The 22,995-nt window shown below is 40.9% G+C and overlaps 3 protein-coding genes across 4 annotated transcripts; 1 reads left to right on the top strand and 2 right to left on the bottom strand.

The window, feature by feature from the left end:
- Positions 1-2,019: 2,019 nt before the first annotated feature.
- Positions 2,020-4,296, top strand: LOC105916182 (putative nuclease HARBI1). Its single transcript, XM_012850546.3, has 2 exons — positions 2,020-2,389; positions 2,705-4,296. Exons 1-2 carry the CDS (start codon positions 2,255-2,257, stop codon positions 3,743-3,745), a joined length of 1,176 nt encoding a protein of 391 aa, XP_012706000.2. The 5' UTR covers positions 2,020-2,254; the 3' UTR covers positions 3,746-4,296.
- Positions 4,297-4,954: 658 nt separating this feature from the next.
- Positions 4,955-8,628, bottom strand: LOC105916183 (trihelix transcription factor GT-3b). The gene is made up of 5 exons (XM_012850548.3): positions 8,276-8,628; positions 5,955-6,048; positions 5,780-5,867; positions 5,436-5,609; positions 4,955-5,348 (listed from the first exon to the last, which is right to left on the bottom strand). The coding sequence occupies exons 1-5, from the start codon at positions 8,307-8,309 to the stop codon at positions 5,118-5,120; spliced, it is 621 nt and encodes a 206-aa protein (XP_012706002.1). The 5' UTR covers positions 8,310-8,628; the 3' UTR covers positions 4,955-5,117.
- Positions 8,629-9,444: 816 nt separating this feature from the next.
- Positions 9,445-19,286, bottom strand: nup50 (nucleoporin 50). Of its 2 annotated transcripts, none has more exons than XM_036149027.1 (8): positions 19,109-19,286; positions 17,885-17,963; positions 17,724-17,804; positions 17,436-17,625; positions 14,222-14,857; positions 13,829-13,913; positions 13,329-13,447; positions 9,445-10,248 (listed from the first exon to the last, which is right to left on the bottom strand). In XM_036149027.1, exons 2-8 carry the CDS (start codon positions 17,951-17,953, stop codon positions 10,049-10,051), a joined length of 1,380 nt encoding a protein of 459 aa, XP_036004920.1. In that variant the 5' UTR covers positions 17,954-17,963; positions 19,109-19,286; the 3' UTR covers positions 9,445-10,048. The 2 variants fall into 2 exon arrangements, with proteins under 2 accessions (XP_036004920.1, XP_036004921.1); XM_036149028.1 differs by having other exon boundaries at positions 17,885-17,958.
- Between the last annotated feature and the right edge of the window lie 3,709 nt (positions 19,287-22,995).

Raw genomic sequence — 22,995 nt, 5'->3', positions numbered from 1 at the left:
TTTTTAAAATACAAAAGTATAATACAGGGAGTTGTGACCACTGTGGGGAGGATGAAACAGTAGAACTTGTTATATTGGTATGTCTGAAATATAAGCATGAATGAGGTTTTAGTCTAGCATTTGAAAAGATTAAACAAAAGTTTAATATAATAGGCGTATTGGAAATTAACCTGTAGCGCAAACAGAGAATTAAATATAAAAAGGAATAATATAATTAGATCTGTCTAGTATTTTACATATATGTTGAGGGAAATTAGTTTTCATCACATTCTATTTTGATAAAATATTGTTTTATTTACATTTATTTTGATCACAAATATTTTTTTTGTTTTGAGAACAAATTCTGATTTGAAATTTCCTTTTGACTGATTGAATAATAGAGACAAATTTCCCTCCCTACGTACAAACACTTGAGATATGAAACCATCAGGAACCACACCCCAACCAGATGGTTACAGTAATGCACACCTCCAGTTTTTTTTTTTTTTTTTTTTTTTTTTTTAGAATGGAGTCTAAAGGGAATATTAGGAACAGAGGGTGAAATCAAGATTATAAAGCTTTGCTCTGATTTTTCCAAAGTACAAAACTTATACATGTTGTAGGTGAAGAGCAGTTTTGCTTTTATCAGTTCATAAATTGTTGCCCCGTTTCTCTTTAGGCCAGTCAGCGTGTTTGGCAAATTAATTATTTCAGCCCAGTGGGACTTTGCGGGGTCTTTTTGTCAATAACTTGGCTTGATTATTGGTGTATCCTAATTCTGCCACATTCATGCACAGTAGGTGGCAGTATGCACACCTAATGCTGTTTGTGATTAGAATAAGAAAAACGATTATGCTGTGTTTCTAGAAATGAAGATGCCAAAGATATGGGCTCATAGCTGCTGCCTGAAAAGAAGGTCAGAGGTGTCCCAGATGTGGTGTTGATCATAAATTTGAAGAATGTGAAGCTGATGTGGAGGACTGAAGATTGGGCAAATTATTTTCTAAACAGACCTGCCTTTTCATTTGTTTATTTATTTTAAGTTAAGTTATTATTTCTTCTTTTTGGGGGGCAGTAAATGTGACTTAATGGTCTAGGGTAAAGATTTTTTTTTGTTTCTTTTTCCCCTCCTAAAGGGAAGGGAAAGAGGGGTACGGTATAATATAAACCCCATATAAAAAGCCCGGCTCTGCCCCTGGTTTTGTGTGACTGCTAGTTTATGCAGTGATTACTTGATAGATCCTCAGTTTTGTCTGAAATTAGCAGTGCTGTTTCTGCTGTTCATTATATGCAGGAATCTTATATCCTAGGATTATCTACACACCATTAGTACTACCGGACCCACCCCTTGATGCAGGATTCAGATACTCTTAGGAAGGGATTTTTCAGATTTGCAATTTCTGTTTTGCTTTTGCTTAATTCAAATAAACAATTGTCTGCTTGAAAGCAAAGGCAAATGTACTCTAGACCAGGAGTTGTTGTTTTTTAAGTTTGATAAATTTCAAGTGCGCATAGAGAGCAAACAGATGACTGGTCGTCTGACTGCAGTATCTCATATAACTGAGACATTGCTGAACACTATCAAGCTATGAATTACAGCGTATTTCCTGTTATATATATATATATATATATATATATATATATATATATATATATATATATATATATATATATATATAAATACACACACAGAGATAGATTAACCCTTGAAATAAATACTATAATAATACTATTATTGACTGGTTAAGTTTCAGTTACTCAATTCACAAAATGAAACACATTAAGAATAATTGTTTTCGAGCCTTTATTTTATTTTCATTATAATATTAACATGTGACCAATTAAAAAAAAATCACATACAGATATCAGAATCAGACATACTTTAATAATCCCAGAGGGAAATTACTTGTCCGTCCTTACATTAAATTTCAGCTCTATGTACCTGATTCTCTTTGCAGTGCATTAAAATAGGAACACATTATTGTCTTCCTATTTTAATGTCTTCTGAATTTGTTCATATGTTTTGTTTTTTTATTGAAATTATAGAGGTTTAAATTTCCCAGTATATGACGTATGCTGTGACTCTCTCCTAACGACACCACAAGCCCCGCCTACAAAGTTGAATTCCACCAATCCCGTTCAGATCACCCGGTGTGACCACGCCCATCCAGGAAGTGTGCCGGCATAGATTTATTCTTTTATTTTATTTTCTCTTTTCTTTTTTTTTCATTTAATGTAAACAAACGGGGCGTGTTTTTATCGTAGTTCCATCATCATGCCGTCCTCTCTTGTTCGTCCCTCCGTTGTTTGCGCTTTAGCGATATTTTTACGGCTATCAGCGGCGAAACGGAGACATGAGAGAAGAAGAAGACGCCTTCGACAGCTGCTGCTGCTGGCGGATCAGTTTGTGGTGAGTCTGGCTAACAGTCCAGTAGTGAAAGAAAACAAAACGTTTTAGGGACTGCATTAAAGAGAAACCCTGGCATAATCTGCTGGTTTCCATAAGGTGGACAACCGTTGTCCTGAAATTCAGTTTACTGTAACAGAATGTGAAATTAATCTAACTAGATCTGACCTTTTTTAATTGTCTTGAGATTAGTTGTATGTGTGTGTGATTTAGTACAATAATATTGAAAGTAAGTAAAATTAACAGTACATTGCTTAATATCCCCCTCACCAATTTTATTATTTTACATTTGCTTTTTATCCGTAATCATAATTCCAGACTGTTCACCCAGCATCATACTGCAGACTGAACCACCGCGCTCCCATCCTCCGGCTGTGGTTTGAGGTAGAGTCTGAGTTGAAGCAGGATTTCCACCTGAGCAGACGAGCCATGCACGCCCTGCAGAGGCTCCTGCAGAAGGATCAGGACCACGGCTGGGGTAACGAGCTGGAGGTCCTGATCTACGTCTACTGGCTGGCTCATGGACTGTCCTACCGCGTCGTGTCTGGGGTTTTCAACGTACCAAGATCCACAGTCCACCGCATCATCCATAAGGTTGCTCAGAGGATATGGCTGCACCTCAGTCTGGCCATTTCTTTCCCCCGTGCTGAAGATCTTCACAAGGTTGGACAAGGATTTGTGGACCAGTCTGGCACAGCAGTGTTTAACGAAGTTGTGGGTGTGATTGACTGTACACATATTAGAATAAAAGCTCCCCAACAGCACCAGTTTGATTATCTGAATGCGAAGGGGTTTTATTCAATAACCATTCAGGCCATATTTGATTCAAATGGAAGGTTCCTGGACATCTTTGTTGGTTATCCGGGATCGGTTCCTGACGCAGGAGTTATGAGGAACAGCAGCTTTTACCAGGCGAGACGCTACCCTCCCCCTAGTTACATCCTTCTGGGTGATGAAAGCTACCCGTGTCTGGATGCCCCGATCTGCCTGATCACACCTTACACGGAGCCCGTCGACAGACCGGGACAAGCGCTCTTTAACTGTCATCATTCCAAAGCACGCAGCGTGGCTGACAGGGCGTTTGGAGTGATGAAGACTCGATGGAGGTCTACTCTTTCAAACACCCTGGAGGTCAAACCAGCATTCGCCTCTCAGGTTGTTTCATCGTGCGCTTTTTTGCACAACGTGTGTATGGATAATGGGGACGTTCTGGAGCCGGACGACAACATCGCGCAGGACCCTCTTCCTCCTCAGGAGTTCCTGACAGACGAAGAGACATCTGGAATCGCCACCAGAGACCGACTGGCTGCCTTGAACGTGTCTGTGCTCCAGGAACAAATCACTTTTTCTACTGTTTAAAATTGACTTGGGTTTTTGATGGCAGAAGATAATATGAAGCATGCTTTCTCCCTGCAAACTTAAGGTTGCTGTCTCTAAACTTATAGAATATTAGACAGGTGTTCTCAGAACATACAGGTTATTTTTCCTGGAACACACCCATCATTAAACAGAGTTTGAGGCACTTGGGCAGGGAGGCTGTCATGAATTTTGGGCTCTTGAAATTTACCTAATTTTACCCAATTTATACAACGCCCCTGCCTCCTCTTAAAATGCTGTTATTGCGAGCATAACTCAACCTTCTGGGAACAATAAGCGGCCATCAGAGCACAAACGATTGGTTGGTAGCCTGACGGTCATCTTTTACATGTGAGCAACCAGTTTTGATTATCACCACTTTTAACTTGTTGATCCACTATGCAAAGGTTCTTTTGTCCAGAGGACCTATCCAATATTTTTTTTTTAATTTCTACCTGGATTATCTCATCAAGACACTTCCTGAGCTCTTAATGGCCAGGTCCCCTGAACCCTGTAAATTACTTTTTGGAACTTACAAGTTACTATACAGGTACGTACAGAAAAATAAATCTTTGTCATTGAACATTCCGATGAAATTTGTCTTCTGCCTTCAACCCGTCACCCTTAGGGAGCAGTGAGCAGTTTAAAGCACCCAGGGAGTAATCTGGGGTTGAGGGTCTTGCTCAGAGACCCATTATGACATTCTGTGGGATTCAAACTGGGTACTTGCAGCTTTTCAGAACACTAGCTCTCTGCATTGCCCACTAGGCCACCACCCCAACTGGGTTGCCCACAAGTTGGAGTCAAACCCACAACCTTCCAATTGCAAGACAACTACTCAACCCATCAAGCCACAGTCGCCCAAAAAGGTATTATATCAGTCTTTACAAATTACAGTCCAAGAACTTTTTAGGTTACATTCCCATATTTAGCACAATACTTTCTAGTATTTTCTTAACTGGTAAGGTACATTATAAGAAATTAAGCTGCTGCTTCCTAATTTGCCAGTAAGTGAAAACTAACTTGTAAGATCATAATCTGCAAGTATCAGAAAGTATCCCACAACTTCCAGGAAACAACTACTAGAAGCTATGAAATGTTCCAGTTAAGTTTGGTGTAAACTACTCTGGAAATACTGGCTGTATTGTCACAGACATTTTTATTTTTTCCCCAAAAATGTGAGAAAATAATAACGCTTCAGGTTTGCTATGATTATTTCACATCTTTTATGGTTATAAATTATTAATAAAACACAATTTCATAGCATCAGTTCACTCCATAAAACAACAACGATACATGTTTTCAACTGTTTTTTTGACATCTCCGGTATGTAAAGGAAAAATCACAATGGGAAGAAGAAATTCCAGAGCCATAATTACATTTTTTCTATTAGTTTTTCAAATAAGTTCAGAAACCGCTCCATTTTCGCCTCGCTCTCCTCATGTCGCTTCTGCTCTTTAGCGCTTTCTTCCATAAGAAAGTCCAAAATGGGGTTAGTCCTCCTCCTTCGCTTGTTTTTAGGTGAAAGGGTCGGGGAATCCGGAGGAGCGACGGGAGAGGGTGTCCCTGAGGAGAAGCCGGCTTCTTCTGTTGGCTCAAACTCTTCCTAAAGGAAAACAAACCAGAAGATTCACTGGTGATAGTAACTCTTTTCTTCTTGATGGATGAAAGGAGTCTGGACATAATAACTGACCGTTTTCAGTTCAAAGCTTGTTATGGAATCTGCATTAAAGGACGCAACGACAACAGGAGGCTCCAGAGACGACGTGTCCCCCAACACCTTGTGCATGTCATCAAAATACTGCCAGGTCACAGTGGTTACCTCTCCTCCATCAGTCCCAAATCCTGCCTTCAGCATTCCCAGATCCTGAAATACACAAAAGAAAAATGACATGCCCAGCTCAGCACGCATATAACTCTAGATCTGGTCAGACACCTATTCAAGTAAAGAAAATGATAATAATTATATAACACCTTTCACAAACTTAAACATCATAAAGTATTAAAAATGGCAAACACATTTAGAACCTTCCTCACCTTGTACTTCTTTTTTAGATTCTCCCACTTCTTGGAAACCTGCTGGGACGTTACCTTCCCCTCCAGGTCCAGCTCCTTGATTAAAGTCCTGTTTGGGAACAGAAACAGTGACGTTAAAAGGGAACAGAAGCGGGTTTTTTTGTTCATATGAATAATAATAAAAACCATTACTCACTCCCACAGTAGTTTAGCAGTTTTTTTCGACTTGAGAAAAAGGTGTTCGTTCTCTGCTCGAAACCGGATCAGGCGTCGGGTTTCCTGCGGAGTCCCTGGAAAAAATGGAGGATGAAACTGACCGTTTTCCAAGACTCTTTTATAGAGGGGACAGAGAAGGGGTTTGAAAATGGTCACATCCAGAATATTGTGCTAAAACCAGGACGAGTAAAACGTTTATAAAATGCAACCTTTTTACAGAATTAGACGGAAATCATTCCGATTGCCAGATGCAGACTTAAGTAGAGTTCAAAGTCGAAACGTGCAGGTTCCAACTCAAGGCACACTCTTACAATTCAAGCCTTAAGTAAAATTTTCAAATATGTAATTTAGAAATAATTTTTAAATCTGAACTCTATTAAGGAAAAATACTTAGCTCATGTCAATAGTTTTAGCATGAGTTCATTTTTTCTAGACCTTTACTATCCTATTAAAGCAATGCCTCTCAAAGGTAGCACATTTTTTTGGAAGACCTGTTACTTTATACTGACAGTTTAGATCATTTTGTGCCTAAAGTAAACAATATATGATTTCTGTGGTTATGATGCGTCACCGCTTTTTTAATGGTTTGATAAGTTCTTTAACACGTTATTGTTTCAACAAATATGAAAGGAACCAAGTACTATAATAACTTTTTTGGGGTGTAGTAGTTCAAATTATGTTCAAGTCATGCCGTGAGCCATTGGTGTTAGAATCCACATTGAGCTCCAGGTCTTTTAGACGACTCTAGTTCAAATTGAGGGACTTCGGTCCACACCATTATGTTCTCAAAATCTTACTTACAAATCATTCTAAATGACTATGTTTATCCTCATTCAAAGGAAGAAACGCAACAAAAAAATTGATTTAACCTAATTTTGTATTTGAAGACAAATCAAATTCTGAGTGGGATGATTTAATTTTAGGAACCGTCTACAAATTAATCCAAGCATAAAACGTTTTAAAATTTTATAAACACATCTTTATAGCATAACTATATGCTAAAATTAGAACATCAATGTACCTGACACACATATTCCTGAGCTGATTTTGAGAACATCGGGGCAAACAGTTTCCATTTTAACCGGATGTTGTGACTTGTAGACAGTCCCTAAAGCCGATGTTGCGTTCACTTCCGTCCCCCCATCAGCCTCAACCTCCGCTGTGAATACAAAGCCAAGCGCAACAGAGACGTTAATGTCTTATCAACCATAGACATTATATATGTAGACGCGTCATTGGGCGAGTTCTGCCTATGCTGCGATGCGTCAGAGCGTCCGCCATCTTAAATGTGGCAAATCTGCAGTTACTCAGTCACTTAAACAGTATCAGAGGGACTTTAATCTCTAAATATACTTTGTATTCGTAATATTTTTGTAATATTACAAGTTTATTTTCGTATCCCTTTAGCTTCATTCTCCTGAATTTATTCTCCTAAAGAATAAAAATATTTAAAATAATCTAACCTGGCCCTATTACTCCAGGAGTGAAATAATTCTGCAAACTGTGACTATTCTGGAAATGTTCCCTCTTAATTCTCATAATATGACGTTTTTCTCATAACACTATCACTTCTGTGTTTGTTTGTTTTTTTACTTTATTGACCTAGGACTTTTTTTTCTCATATTATTAATTTTACCTCTTTAATACTCCCCCAAAAAGTCTGTTCCTAAAGGTTCACATGTGACACGGTTTTATGAAATATTGAAGACCACAATGTTTAGATTTAACAAATTGATCCTTATATTCATAACACACACACACACATATATATATATATATATATATATATATATATATATATATATATATATATATATATATATATATATAATCTGCAGCTTTAGTGTGTCCAGTTTTGCAACATGGTGCAGCCTTAGTTTATAGAAGGCAGATACAAGTAGTGAAATCAGCCAGAATACATTTCCATGCAGCACAGGAATGAGGCATCTTCTCTGATTCACGTTCACAATAACAGAACTCGACTTTTTTCTGCCACATACAATATGGCGGTGACGTTGACGTGCGAACCTGCGCCGTATGACGCGTCTACGTATATGATGTCTGTTATCAATCCGTCTCTGCGGTTCAATAAACGCCGTTTATGTCGAACATTAACACTTTCTGCGCTTCGGCAGACTTCGTAAAGACTCGGGATCGACAAGGCTAGCTAGTCTGCTGATCACCCTCATTAGCATAAGATGGTTTTTATACCCGTTAAAGATGGCGGCTCATTATAAGGACCAGTTCGTTACATACTTCTGAAGTGGGCTACAGGCTACGGGTTCTGGCAGAAATACTTACATTTATGGGTTTCTTTGTTTACCTGCGCGGCCATCTTGTCGATGTTGGTGGAAATTAAATAGTCAGCCCTACCCCCCTCAAGCAGCGAGGGGCGTCCCAATCTCTGCTCACTGTAGGGGGAGGGTGAAGTGATGTGGACATTTGACCTAAAACTGAGAATATTCTGGAGGACACATGGCGCTAATCCGAGACATAAGTACTGGAGGGTCCATGTTTTATTTGTTCATAACACATTGGGGGACAGCGTTTAAAATGTTCCCCTAAGAAATGAGACACCCCTTCAATAATGAGGCATGTCATCCAGTTGGCAGGTTCCTGTTATACAAGCATGGCTGTTCATCCTGCTTTTTGCTCTGTGCCTCTCCCCAACAGCTGTATATAAAATATACAGATATAAAGATATAAGATATAAAATATAATTACAGCTGATGAACCCCCAAAATTTAATTTATAAAACAGTGATTTATACACTCATGAGGATTGTTAAGTTGACAACAGCCACGAGGGAAGGAAAGTTTTCCTGAACAAGCTGGCTGTTCACTGTATGCTGTATCCAAGCATATTATTGGAATTTTAAGTGGAAGGAAAACATGTGGTATAAAAACAAAAAGGGAAATTCACAAAACATGCACTTCCACTGAAGTCTGTTTCTAGAGCCGCCACACTTTGTCAGGCCCCTTAACCCAATTCTTAACCAAAGACGACGGCTGTTTTACTTGAGCCTAGGGAGTAAAAAAAAAAAAAAGAAAAATACTTTCTCCAGTGTTTTAAAATGGAAACAAGAACTTGAAGGATGTGGAGCCAGACAGGAAACTACAATTTTGGGGATTCTTCTGTTCATTTGGACAGACTTGACCAATCATCAGCTTAACTTTGGTGTCAAGCCTATTTATGAGTGAATAAGTCAGATTGCTATAAAAAGGTTACGTTGCTGAATAAAGTAGAGGAAATGTCCATTTGGGCGTTTCAGCAACACGACCACAGATTATGTTGCAGAATGCGTGTGTGTGGAAATCAAAGCTAATAGAATAGTCAATTTTAGCCTAACTCAGTCTTTTTTAAACCATACCGCTGCCATTTTTAAGTACCTGCAACTAAAGCAGGTAGCTGAGAGTCTTAAACTTTCAGAACTGGTATAGAAACGGATATAGTCACAGCTGCTCAGCCAGGATTGTTTGTTTCCGTTTATTCTTTACAAATGTTGTCAGACGATGACCGAGAGTCTCCTCCTGAAGGCCGAACAAAGGACACTTGGAAAGCCACAGTTCGTGTTTACAGGACAACAGCGAGTTAAAGTGGTCTGCTTCACACTCCCACACCGTTTCATTCGAGCTTCTGTCAGAGTAAAAATCCTGCAGACACAATAAATAGTTTCCAGAACATTCACTCAGCAGTTTCACTCTTAACGCTCGTTAAAATCTATTAAAAAAAAAAAAAAAAAGTTACTGCAGATGTTTAATTTGTAAAACCAAATTGACTGGCCCATCATTTGGAGCCCCCCCCAACAAAAAACCCGACTTGTCTGGATTCACATTTCAGTCCTGACGTTCAGATTAAAACAGTAAAATTGGGATTGTGGCGTGGAACCAGAGGGAATGTAGCCGCACAACGACCTGCTTCAGATTTAAAACAAAAACATTTCACAGCATGATGACTGAACAGCTGATCGACCAGGATGAGTCGGTGCAACAGTGTGAGAGGGGGGGGGGGGGGGGCGGGTCTGCTTAAAGCTCAGGGAGGGCGGTGCTGGCTGGTTTTGAAGGGGGAAGAGGCTCAGCCTTTCTTCTCCTCCAGGGTCTTATGGAGCTCGTCAGCGTCCTCAGCGGTTTTCACTCGGATCAGGAGGGGGACGGGGGTCGTCGGGCTCTTGTCGTCGACGGCTGGGTTTGGAACGCAGACCACCATCACGTTGTTCTTCCCCACCCGTGAGCACGGCATAGACGGCGGCACGATGATGTTCAGCAGGATGTTTCCTAACCAGGACAAAGGAAGTTATCAAACATGGCATCAACCTTTTAAAATAAAACGATCAAAAGCTAAAAATAGAAATTCTCAGGTTATCAATTAATGGAAGCTCTGATCTTTCACAGGTTCAAGTAGACAAGCACCAGGAGGGTCTAAACTCTTTAAAATAGCACCAGGAGGGTCTAAACTCCAGGCCTTTAAAATACCAACAACTAATGTGATTATTTTTTTTTTTTAAATCACTACCTGAACAACCAGTTAATTCAAATCAAGAAATCAGAACTGAGACTTCTTGACTTTACTTTTTTCCCCCCTGCAGTTCCTCGTTTCAGCAGCAGGCGGAGCCATTTGACCAGTTTTGACTCCATTCTCCTGCAACAACCTGATTGAAATGCCTGATTTGCCTCCTCAGCAGACCGCTAAGGTTCTGCAGAGGCCCGGTAACCGGCCAGGTGTGTTATAGCAGAGGAACCAGTCTGCTTACTTTATTACAAATTACTTTATTATAAATTACAAGTTATTTTATTATAAATCTAGGTAATTATAAACCTAGGTAAACCCAGGGACAGGATTCAGTTCTGCTGCTGAGAAAAAAAAAAGACTTCTTGCAGGTAAGGCTGGGAGATACTGACCAAAAAAAAATAAATTATACTGCAATATTTTTAAGCTGAATGCCGACATACGATATGTTTTTCTTTTCATGAAGTTATTATAAACAGGCATCTCTGAATTAAAGCTTTATACCAAATGTCTGAGATTTTTTTAATAAACAGCTGTAGATTAATATGACAAACAGTTACATAAAGCAAACTCGGCCAAGCTTTAGCAGCTGAAGGAACCATGAAAACAACTGAAAGTTTAACTCTGTGTTGATTCAGCTAAAACTGAAGCAATTCAAGTTCAGCTGAGCAGGATCACACAGTTCTACAGTCTGGAGTGGACCTGCTGCAGCGCCACCTGCTGCTTGCATCTGAATAAGTCATCTTTTTATACCCAGGTTGTTATAAACTGACTTAAAACGACGTGCTATTGAAGACAATTTGATTCAGTTAATTCAAAAAAGGAGAAACTAACAACTTTGATTATGGCTCACAGCTACTGACAACCCTGAATACAGTTCCTCAGGAAACTAGAATACTAGACAGAAATGTGGGCGTACTGTACAGCATCTTCTGTACTACCTTTGCATAAATTACTGCAGCGTGGGACGGAGGCAGTCAGCCTGGGGTTCTGCTGAGGTGACCAGGAAGCCCAGGTTGCTTTATTAGCGGCCCTCATGTCATCTATTGTTGGTTCTGGCCTCTTTTCCTCCTCCTGACAGTAGCTAATGTTTACATGAGTTTATCCATCCTTCCTTCCTTCCTTTTTCTGTCACCACTTTTCCATACAGCTTCAGAATAAAGCACAGCTCCAATGGTGAATGGGAGAGAAGTGGTGTACACCCTGGACAGATCCCCGGTCTATCACAGGGCAACACAGAGACGCACTAATTCCTAAAGGCAATTTAGAGGCACTAATTAACCTAACACTCGTGTTTTTGGACTCAGGGAGGAGGTCAGAGTACACAGAGAGACCCCACCCATGCACAGGGAGACCTGCTGCAAGGCAACAGTGCTGCCAACTGAGCCATATAGTTAATATGGGCAAATAAATCCATTAATCTAATGTTTCCATACACTGTGACAAGTGAAGTGTCCTTAAATTCCACTAAAACCCACAGAAGTTGCACTTGCCAAAGAAAAACCTGAAGTTTTTTTATTTACTTTTTTAAAAACTTTACTGAACAATCACCAACAAACGTAAGCGTGTTTGTTGGGTCCTGAGAGCAGCTGTTGCTGCACTAGCCAACAACGCTGCAGGCTCAGCAACACGTGCTGCTGGTCTTCCTGCATCTCAGAGACAGTGAGGATGTCGGTTTATTCGCCTAGCCGAATAACTCGATTAACAATCGCCATAAACCAACCGTAGCATTGGGAGGAGTTTGATTCCCACTGAGCTCATTCCGCTAATAATATTCCAACTGCTGTATTTACATGATGCACTTTTATTCCAATTACCTATATTTGCATAAACATAGCTGCTTATATCCTGTTATAGGATAAAGTTTGACTTGTGTTTTTTACCCTCTCACCTTCCCTTTTTTATGCCGATTGTACTGAAACAACAATTTCCCCCTGGGATTATTAAAGTATGTCTGATTCTCCATAAATTCTCTACGTGGTTGTGGTGAGGGCAGTTTAATAGCAAATCGAGCACAGTACCACCACGGTCACTGCATCAGCTTTTGGTGCCTTTGGCATGTTGGGCAGGGGAACATAAATGGGACAAAGACGTACTCCAGATTCTCCTCCTTGGACTGTTTTTAAACTTGATAAAACGCATCGGACCAGAACCAGCGGACCACGTGGCTCCCCCTAACCGTCACCGACCGTGGAAACTTTAACTTCTTTCTCCAGACAGTCTGGTTTCCAAAATAAATGCAAACTTTACTTTCATCCAACAGCCGAACAGTCAGGTAATTTCCCCTCCAGCCCAGGTGAGAAGCTTCTGACGCCATCTCAGGTCCAGGAGTTGCTTCAACACGAGCAAAGAGACGGCTGGAGCTCAAGTCAGGGATGCGTCTGTGGGTGGTGACTCGGCATGTGCTGACCAGCTGCAGTACTCTTAATTACACTTCTTTTCTCTTCTACTCATCTATCAGTTAATATGCTTGGATCCAGCGCTCTGAAGAGCCAGGCTTCTACAGCAATGACCCTTTGTGGCTTTCTGCTGGACATCTGTCAGCTCAGCATGGTTTGTAGGCCATAAACACAACATGTGTATTAAAATCCATTTTAATTGGCCTTGTGTGATATTAAAATACCACAAGAAACTGATTTGGCTTTTCGTTAACTTTAAGCCATAGTTGACATTAAGAGAAATAAACACTTAAAATCTATCACCATGTTGGTAATAAATCTAGATTATTTGACTTTTACTTGGAGCTGAATAAGTGAAATACGTCTATGATTCCATCTTAATGAGACACACCTTTAACACTTAAACAACAGCAGGGACGTTTTTTTTTTTTACTAAATCAGAGATTTACCCAGGTTGGTGTCGGCTCGGACGATCATCTGGGTCTTTCCCTCGGCGGTGCGTTTCAGGTGCAGCGTTCCCACTCCTTTCTCTTTGAACTCCGACTCCTTCTTGTAGAATAATTTACACCTGGTGGGAATGAGAAACGTCCGCCGTCAACAGCAGGAAACACAAAAACGTAACCTGCTCAGAGGGGAGATCTTCATGTCCCCCTTCTGGTTTACAGCAGCTCTCTTTTTTTAATAAAACAAACGAAGCTCATGACGAATCTAACAGACGTCCTGAAAAACCCCAAGACCAGCATTTCAGCCATGTTAGATTTGCTCCATATTAAACATGAGTAAATGAAAAACTAAAGTTAGCAACATATCCAGAAACATGTCACAAACATGAACGAATCTTAAATTCTCAGCAATAACGCCATAAATGCAGATTTTTTTCCACCTTCATGTAAAAGTTTCCTGAGATGTTTGTGTTATTATTGATTCACTTCAAGGTTTTCAGACGTACTTCTTTGAGTAGAAAGCGTCATCCTCTTTCACCTCCTTCACCTCTGGTTTTGGAGGCTCCTCTGACTCTTCGTCTCCGTTGTCGACTGGAAGAATAAACGAAAAAAACGGGCGTTTTTACTTTAGGACGCGTTAAAAACAAGAAAAGGAGAAATTTGACCCCCAGGTCACCTGACCCGAACAATCGGTAGCATCTAATCTTAAAACTTGATCCGTACCGTTTGGATCAAATGTAAAGTAAATGTGAGCAAGTATTAAAATCTAGAAAGTTGTGGGGAAAAAAAAACAAAGAAATTAAATATTAGTTTTTAATAAAGCTTCATGTCTGAGATGCTAAAGGAACAGAAATAGTTTGATTAAAAGGAATGAAAGTTATCAGGAGACACTTCCTGACCTGCAGCTGGAGCGTCTGCGGTTTTGTTCCCACTGAAGGACAGTGGCGCTGCGGGTCCTGGAGCTCCAAACAAGGAGGTCTGACTGGAGGAGGAGGAGGAGAAGGAGAAGCTGGGGATGGAGGATTTAGACGCTAATGATCCCAGGGCTGAGCTGTCCACCTTCTCGCCGAACTTAAAGGTGACTCCGGCAGGGATTGGAGCAGAGCTGGAGCTTTTCGGAGTCGGATCCTCGGTCGTGTTTTTGCTGAAGGAGAACAAAGCAGCTGATGGAGCTGCTGAGCTGCTGCTGCTGGAGGAGGAGGAAGATGAGGAGGGAGGAGGAGGAGGGGTGGATGTGGCTCCCTGCTTCTTCTCCTCTGAGCCGCCGTCGGTGGCGCCGGCTCCATACTGCCGCTCGATGCTGGCGAGGTGGCGCTCGTAATCCCTGAAGATGGGGTTGAGGTCGCAGAGCGGGTTGTTGTTCACATGCTTGGTGATCCAGTCGCGCACGGAGCAGTTGAGCGCTGTGAGCTGCCGGCTGTACTCCTTGTTGCTGCTGCAGGAGCTCTGAGTGGGGCTGGGGGCGGAGCCGTTGGTCTGCTGGGCGGTGATGTCAGCAGCGGGCTGCGTGGAGGACGGTCCGTTGAACGTTACACCTGAACGGATGGAGAGACCCGAGTGAGTGAGGCAGCAGAGAGAGCGACCGAGAGGCCCCTCCCCCACCTGCCCTGCAGCGACAGCGGCGTGGAATAAAAGAGCAGCGAGCGCAGATTCAGCTCCATTACATCGCATTACAAACCAAGAGGGGCAACAAAGAGGCGACGCTCAGCCCTGCAGCGTCTCACCGATCGCAGCGCTGGCAGGAAACACACATCAGGTCTCTTTGGCATTCAGAAGCCCGGCCCTGATTCCTACAGTTTAAACCGCTCTGATCGCTTTATCGCTAAACATGCAGCATTCAGATCGGATAATTTACCCTCCATCTGCAATAATCAGCATTTTAAAAACCATAAAAAGATAATGTTTGACAAAAAAAAAAAAAGAGGGAAAAAATAATAAAATAACTGCTGTCAGACATTAAATAAAACCAGAAAAACTGCTCAGCATGTCTGATTTTATGAATCACAGAAACTCTGAGTCAGTTTTTCTAAGAATCATTGGTGCCTGTAAATAAACAAATATTAAAAGCTAGAACATCCACCTCCAGATACGATCAGGTAGATTTAAGAGGCACAGCAGTAAAGTCCTTATTTCAGACACAACAGAGCTAAAAAAGAAAAAAAATGTTTTCCCAGACATCTTTATTAGTATCATACAAAAAGCTAAACAGTCAAGAAATAATCCTGAAAAGGTATATTTCCTTTTTCTCATACCCTTATGAAACCCTTATAAATTAAAACATTAAAGTCAAATATTTTCAATACTGCATATAAAGCTGCATCAGTAGAAATTGAGCTGATAAAGTTAAGGCAACAAGCTTTTTAGTGGAAGTATGTCAGTGAAAACAAGCTTCTGTCCTAATTTTTTTTTTTTTTGTTAACCTACTGCAGATCTCCCGTGTTGCATTCACTGACCTCCTTCAGGGAACCGAGCCTTCGTAGGACAGAACATTTAGCATTGCTAAGCTCCTGTATTAATTCAGCTGGCGTATATTGACTTTGTTTTAGGACCGGCCAGATTTAATCACAAGTACCTGATCGGGGTTCTGATCGAGGAGTAATTTCAGTAATTGGGATCATTGACCTCACTTTAACTCCAGAGCTTTGTTGTTGTTGTTTTTTTTTTTTTGTTTGTTTTTTTAAATCAGCTGCGCTGCAATCCCGTTGATCCATAGTGGAAATACTTTAAACAGCCACATCCGGAGTGACAGAGCATCATCCAGAGTTTAAACAGAACACTACTGGATCGAATCAAAACCCATTGCTCTGTGTTTGTATACCTGTAATGTCTAACAGTCCGAGTCAGTTTTACTGACCGTTCCCCATCATCCTAACCTAAACCTAATTTAAAACTTAAAGATTCAGGTTTCAACAACGTAATAATCTGACAAACTGTTAAAGTACATACATTAATGTAGCTGGAGGCAGGAAAAACAGAGTAGAGCTGTTAAATAATAGACTAATAAAGTGTGTTAAAGGTTATTAGCAGCGACGTCGGATGCACTGTGAATACGACCGACGACCTGGAACAGACGATCTTACGCTGATCTGCCCTGATCGGGAAAAGCCTGGTTAAAAACGTAAAAAGTCAGACGTATTTTTCTGATACGTAAACACACCATACTCGTTTGGGAATGTTTGTCACTTCTTGGCAATCTCGCTGCCAGTTTAACAAGATATTGACATTATGAGGGAATACAGATATTTATGTCGACAGAAAGTCAGTAAATTTTTTTTTTTTTTTTACAAAAACTTTAAAATAGTTGTATTTGTTTTAACCCTATTTTGCCCGATTTAAACAATGACTGCTCACAGCAGGAAGGCTGTAGAGAAATATTTGGCAAATTAGGCTTTATAGTCCTAAAGATGCAGATCACAGATGCAGCGACTTCAAATGATCCAGAACGCAGCGGCTCGGCTTCTTACAGGAACCAGGAAGCGTGACCATATAAGGCCCATACTGGCCTCTTTACATTGGCTGCCTGTTTTTTATCGAATAGATTTTAAGATTCTTTTATTAACTTATAAAGCTTTAAATGGATTAGCTCCCCCTTATCTTCTGGAACTTTTAAAATTTCAGCCCGTGTCCAGAACCCTACGTTCTAATAATCAGCTTTTACTAACAGTTCCTCGGACCAGACTTAAGAGGAAAGGAGATCGGGCTTTTTCTGCTGTTGCTTCTTCTCTATGGAACAATCTACCTTTCCAAATTAGATCTGCCCACAGCCTGGATCATTTTAAATTGCTTCTTAAAACTTATTTTTATTCTTTGGCATTTAATTAAAGTACTTTGTTTTATTCATTTCTGTTGTTGTCACTCTTGTACAGCACTTTGGTGCAGTTCTATGCCTGTTTTAAAGTGCTATATAAATAAATTTGATATTGACATTGACAAAGAATAAGCTGAATCCATGCATCAAAGCTGCAATTCAGATCTGAAATTAACCACAACTGTCTAATTAACGCATCAACAGCAATAATTACTGCACAGTCGGAGGTTCTGGTAGTTGTGAGGAACCTTTTATAGAGAATATGAGGCATTCGCTGACATTAAGGCGATTAATGGTTTCCTTACCGGTTGCAGCCGCAGACTTTGCAGGAGACGAGAAACCTCCGAACGACGGAGGCGTGCTGTTCCCGTTGCTCAGACCTCCGAAGCCTTTAAAGCCCCCGGCGTTCCCAAGCCCAGAGAACGCAGTCACAGACGCAGAGGACGTGGCCATGGAAAAGCCTTTAAACCCTTTGAATGCTCCTCCTCCTTCGCTCTGAAACACATAAAACGAAACACAGCGAGGTCAGCAGCAGCGGCGAACAGCAGGAGGGGGGGGGACCCAGGAGGCAGAGCAAGACGTTCCCGTCTTACCTCTCCAGTGTTTCTGCGTTTGGCCTTCTTTATCGGTCGACTCTTCAACACATCCTCACTTGCAACAGAAAAGGTCCCGGCCTGGCGAGGGGCAGACGAACAGGTGGGTGAGATCAGCTCCGTGTACAAAAGTGACAAACTGCAATCACATGTGAGCTCACCTCCTCTCCCTCCTCCTCCTGATCCCAGTTCCTGTCTGTTAGCTCTTTGTCAGCGATCCTCTTCGCCATCACACCTGTGCTGAAAACAACAAACCGGAAAGTTATGAGCCGCTGGAGAAGGCTTTGTTTATTACGACATCAGGGTCTGTCTCAGAGAAAGCAGCGGTTGCTTTCTTCACCTCTGGTTTGATTCTGGACTGTTTGGTTTAAAATTAACACGCAGCTTCAATCAGATTAACAAGTTAAACTTTATGACGGGCCTTTTCACTCGTATGGATCTGTTTTTATGCGTCCATCCATTCCATTTACCTCAAATAAAACTAATGTAAATGTCTAGGCTTTAAAATCTCTAGGCTTTACTTTTGTCTTCAAGGAAAAGGCTGCCCGTAGTCTCCTACCTGTGAACACGAAAGAGACCCATCAGCCCTGTTCGTGTTGCTTTAGCAGCTGTCGTGGGCTGATAAGTTCTGAATAGCAAAGAAATTAAATACCTTGCAATCACGTTGGCGGCTAAAATAAGCGTTTTACTACTACCAAAAGGCCACGGCAACCCGGGAAGTCGTTTAAACAACAGGACAGCACATTTTTTCACCTAGACCACAACATGGCGAACACAGAGTAGAACATATAGAGTGGAAAGCTTTGGTTTTATTGGAGAAAGTGAATTTCTCCAATGCGAGATCAATAAAGCCTATATTATCTTATCTTTAACTGGGATGTGGTCTCTCATCGCGTCTGTTGCGTGTTTGAGAGTTTACAGCTTAACCAGCACAGTTAAGAGGAAGACAAAGTGGTGTGAATTAAATTAAAAATGCAACAGGAAATTACATCTACGTAACTCAGACCTAGAAGCGACGATTTTGGGGGGAATCTAGAGGATGACTTAAAGATTTAAAGTTCAAATTGATGTTTGCAGCATTTACAGTTAGTCACAGTTAACGGTTAACTAGTTTAATTTATTAACTCTTCTAGGATTAGTCACGGGTCAAAGCTCAAACCACAAAAAAAGGGTTAAGCTTTAATTATCTGGGCAGTTAAACTTGGATCATTTTAGACCCTCCAGTCCCGGTCATGATGCCGATGCTGAACTCCCAGCACAGCGTTAGCTCAGCTAGCCGGTTAGCCAGCGCGGCTGCCCGGCCCGCCTGTTAGCAGCTAACGGCTAACACTCCCGTTTAAAGCCAGTATATATGCGTTAACCCGTTCTGTTAAACTCGGACATACCTTTAATACGTGGCAAGTTCCGCTCTTTCCCTCTGAGTGACTGTCTGAGTGGTGCAAATGAAGCAAACCGTTCTGAGACCGCTCCTAAAATTAACTGGAATCGCCTCAGTGTGTTTAAACCAGAGCCGCCATTTCACACAGCCGCCGAGTCGTCCACGCGCCCCACCTTCTGGCGCATGCGCAGAAGTAAAAGCTGTATCCGCTCTGGGATTTGTAGTTCACAATCAAAAGAAATCATTGTGTTGCGTTCCATTTGCCTCGAAAATTGCATTCCGTCTCCAGGAACGACATCACGCCGTGTTGCTGTTGTTTTTCTGCATTTTATTTTATTTTTTAATTCAATTCAAATCAATTTAAATTCAATTAAATTTTATTTATATAGCGCCAATTCATGATACATGTCATCTCAAGGCTCTTTCCAAAGTCAAATTCAATCAGATTATACACATTGATCAGAAAGTTTCCTCTCTAAGGAAACCCAGCAGGTTGCATCAAGTCTCTCCAAGCAGCATTCACTCCTCCTGAAAGAGCGTAGAGCCACAGTGGACAGTCGTCTGCATTGTTGATGGCTTTGCAGCAATCCCTCATACTGAGCATGCATGAAGCGACAGTGGAGAGGAAAACTCCCCTTTAACAGGGAGGAGAACCTCCAGCAGAACCAGAACCAGGCTCAGTGTGAACGCTCATCTGCTTTGACCCACTGGGGCTTGGAGAAGACAGAGCAGAGACACAGAAAGCACAGAAGCTCACATTGACCCAGGAATCTGTCCTACATTATTATTATTTTTACATTCAACATTATAGAAGCATTATCACAATTACATGTTCTCCAAAACTTTACAAGTGATTTTACGTACATCATTAGAAGAGAAAATAAACGTTATCAGCTTTAATGCCCATGGCTGCTAACTAGGTCAGTAAAGCATCAGCTTTCCAGGAAGTTATGGTGGGCTGGCCAGATTGGATTCTCCTCTAGTAAAGCATCCCCAAACCATGAAACGTCCAGCTCTAGGCCTCATAGTTGGTGTGAGTTCATTTTCCCGGAATGCCTTAGATTTGGTTCAAGGCACATATGTCCTCTGCTCCGATATGCGCATAATTCAGTTTTAGACTTATATGTCCAATGGACATTACTCTTCAAGTTGTCTGCAGAGAGCAAGGTTTCCTCCTTTGACACCTCCCATGAAAATAAAGCTTGTGCCGTCTTGTACATTGTACATAAATTGCATCAACAGCAGAGTCTGCTGTGGGTTCCATGATCACATTTTAAGGGTTTTGAAGATGTCTACTTTCATTGTGTACTTGCTTGGACCAGGGCATGTTGGTACTTGTCTTTAATTTCTTCATTTGTTTATTGGTTTCCAGGAGGATAAATGACTGATTTCAAATTCTTTGACTCCCTTAGTCAACTCATAAAATGCTGAATTTTACACTCTGACTTGCTTTGGCAATAGGTTGCAAAGAGGTTCTGCATAGCTTGGATTATGAAAATCTAAATTTTGTTCAGTTCTTGTATTCAAGGCATGCATTCCCAAAGCAAGTTAGAAAAATATAGCATTGGCTGCTAGATCAAAACTGATTTTCAACATATGAGATAAGAAACAAGCAGTTCTCCACCTGCATGAGGTAAAGCCTCTCTGCTGCACTTATCCTGCTTTGATTTAACCTGCACACTCGCAGCTTTCCCCTTGAGCTAAATTGTGCTGTTTGGGATTTGTTAGCAAGGCTGTTCCAGCTTTTCTTCCATCTCCCAGTTACAGAGCAGAAGAAAATCACCAGGATGAAAGACGTGAGGGATTGGGGGTAAAATGGTGCAGAGTCGGGCAGCAGATGGCTCGTCTCCAAGCTTTCAGGATGCCGCTCGGCTTTGCCAAACAGAAACAGGTGCTGCAGAAAGAAGGAAGTGAGCTGTGGGGCCCAGCGGCAGCAGGAGACCCCCTGACCAGCTGGCGAGGAGACATGGAAAAACTTGGCAGTTGGAGAAAAGAGGGTAAAACGTTGCTGACTGACAGCAGCTTTTTAAAGGTTTTCATCAAATCAAGTTTTTTATTCACCAACACAATAAAACATAACGATTAAAAATTCTATTCAAATCAGATTCTGATCATTTAAGTCCACTCTGAAGAGAGTCTTTGCCTTACTAAAGGAACAAAAATCCCTGAAATACTTCATGGTTCATAAAATAAGTAATGAGCACTTCTTAAAGGCACTGTATTGCTTTTATCTGTGTGTTTGCCATTCTAGCTCATATGCTGCTGAAGTGAGGCATGTGTTGGAAAAGGTTTAAATTAGGGAAATCACTTATGAGAACAATTAATGTTGAATTTGATATGAACAGTATGGCTCACTGCCCAGGGGGTCATTCCATCAGGGGGCAGCACAAGTGCTTGAATCAATCAGAAATGCACTGTAACAGCTAAGGCTATACACCTCTAAAATCACAGAAAGTGAGATCAGTTTTAAACCAAATACCAGTTTGATGTTAAATTAAAGAGCTCTTTCCATTCTTTTAAAAAAGATTCCTGTCACAATTCAGTTCTGGTAGATGTTGTTATTTTGGTTATGTTGGCTTTCCTGCCTTAGGGTTTATTTCTGTTTCTTGTTTTGTATTGTGTTGGATTCATGTTTAGCCTGTTTACTGTTTTAGTTATCTGGGGTCCGTTCTTCGTACGTTGCTTAAAACATCCGAGATCAAATGACACATCCAAGATGATTTCATCCGGCTAATCATGATCCGGCTAATTGGGTTCTTCGAACACACCTGTTGTTTATGATTAGTATGGCTGGATTGAGTTATCTGAGACAACTGCGTTTGTTTAAAAGGGGAAATGTATCGATAGTAGAAACAATGATCAGCAACGCTGCTATTGGCTGTTCAGCAAAGAACGCCCACAGTTTTTCTCCCAAGCAGAACAAGAGCTTGGAAGGTTATGCCGAATTTGAGTCATTAATTAAAACACCTCAAAATCTGTTAAAGCCAGGAGAGAGGGCCGGCAAAAAGCAGCAGACAAATTAATGCGTAAATACTGTCCATGGTAGATGTTTCTATCACATTCTACAGCATGAATTTTTGCATTTTAATAATTCTATATTATTTGTTCTTTTATATCAGAGCCTCCACGGGACCCACTAGAACATGGGGACAAGTAAAATGGAAATACAAGAATATTCTACAAAATGATAGCCTTTAATTATTACACTTTATTTTAAAAAGGCACTTGTTATGTCAAGAGATCCAAATTTCAGTGTCATTCCTTAGAGACGGGAAGTAAAGGACACGTGCAAACTGGGAATTTTAACAAAAAAAAAAAAATTTTTATCCATAAAAAATGAAAATCTTCCTTTTCCAAGTCATCCACAGTTTACACGGTAAAACTGTATTGCTCCGTGTCTAGATAATCCGTCCATAGTTTTTTCTAATACAATATACGGCTCGACAGGAAGCAAGCCTTTCAAAGTAAAACTAAACTTCACAATAAAATGGCCCGAACAACTCTTGTTACTGAATATGATAAAAATAAAAAGCAAACTATCATACAAATAACTTAAATATTTTAGATTTATGGCTCTAACACCACTTTTTCCTCTTTAAAAGCCACTGTTAAATGATGTGTTTGTCTGTTTATAACAGCCACCAAGAAAAATCTCTCTATTGCGCAATACGTGATTAATTCGAAAAACTCTGCAAATTATTCTTGCACTTTCCGCAACAGGTTGCTGTCGCAAAAATGGACATGGCTACGGCAGACTTCCCTATCTCCTCCGCTTATACAGCCGTGATCTAATCTTGTTTACATGAAATAAGCCTGCTCTGGAGCAGGCTTAAGCTGGCGCACATGTTGCTATGACAACAAGTGCAGGATGTCTTTCGAAGAACCAAACGATCC

This window comes from Fundulus heteroclitus, chromosome 17, assembly GCF_011125445.2.
Source record: "Fundulus heteroclitus isolate FHET01 chromosome 17, MU-UCD_Fhet_4.1, whole genome shotgun sequence".
Lineage (NCBI taxonomy): Eukaryota > Metazoa > Chordata > Actinopteri > Cyprinodontiformes > Fundulidae > Fundulus > Fundulus heteroclitus.
Note: the sequence above shows the minus strand (reverse complement) of the source record. Positions and strands in the feature narration are given on the sequence as shown.

Coding starts and splice junctions, on each gene's coding strand:
- LOC105916182 (XM_012850546.3), top strand. CDS start 2,255: ATGCCGTCCTCTCTTGTTCGTCCCTCCGTTGTTTGCGCTTTAGCGATA. Junction 2,390..2,704: donor TGCTGGCGGATCAGTTTGTG/GTGAGTCTGGCT, acceptor TCATAATTCCAG/ACTGTTCACCCAGCATCATA.
- LOC105916183 (XM_012850548.3), bottom strand. CDS start 8,309: ATGGCCGCGCAGGTAAACAAAGAAACCCATAAAT. Junction 5,868..5,954: donor ACTGCTAAACTACTGTGGGA/GTGAGTAATGGT, acceptor GTTCCCAAACAG/GACTTTAATCAAGGAGCTGG. Junction 5,610..5,779: donor ATCTAAAAAAGAAGTACAAG/GTGAGGAAGGTT, acceptor TGTGTATTTCAG/GATCTGGGAATGCTGAAGGC.
- nup50 (XM_036149027.1), bottom strand. CDS start 17,953: ATGGCGAAGAGGATCGCTGACAAAGAGCTAACAGACAGGAACTGGGAT. Junction 17,805..17,884: donor AGGAGGAGGAGGGAGAGGAG/GTGAGCTCACAT, acceptor GCCCCTCGCCAG/GCCGGGACCTTTTCTGTTGC. Junction 10,249..13,328: donor CCGAGCCGACACCAACCTGG/GTAAATCTCTGA, acceptor TGTCCTGGTTAG/GAAACATCCTGCTGAACATC.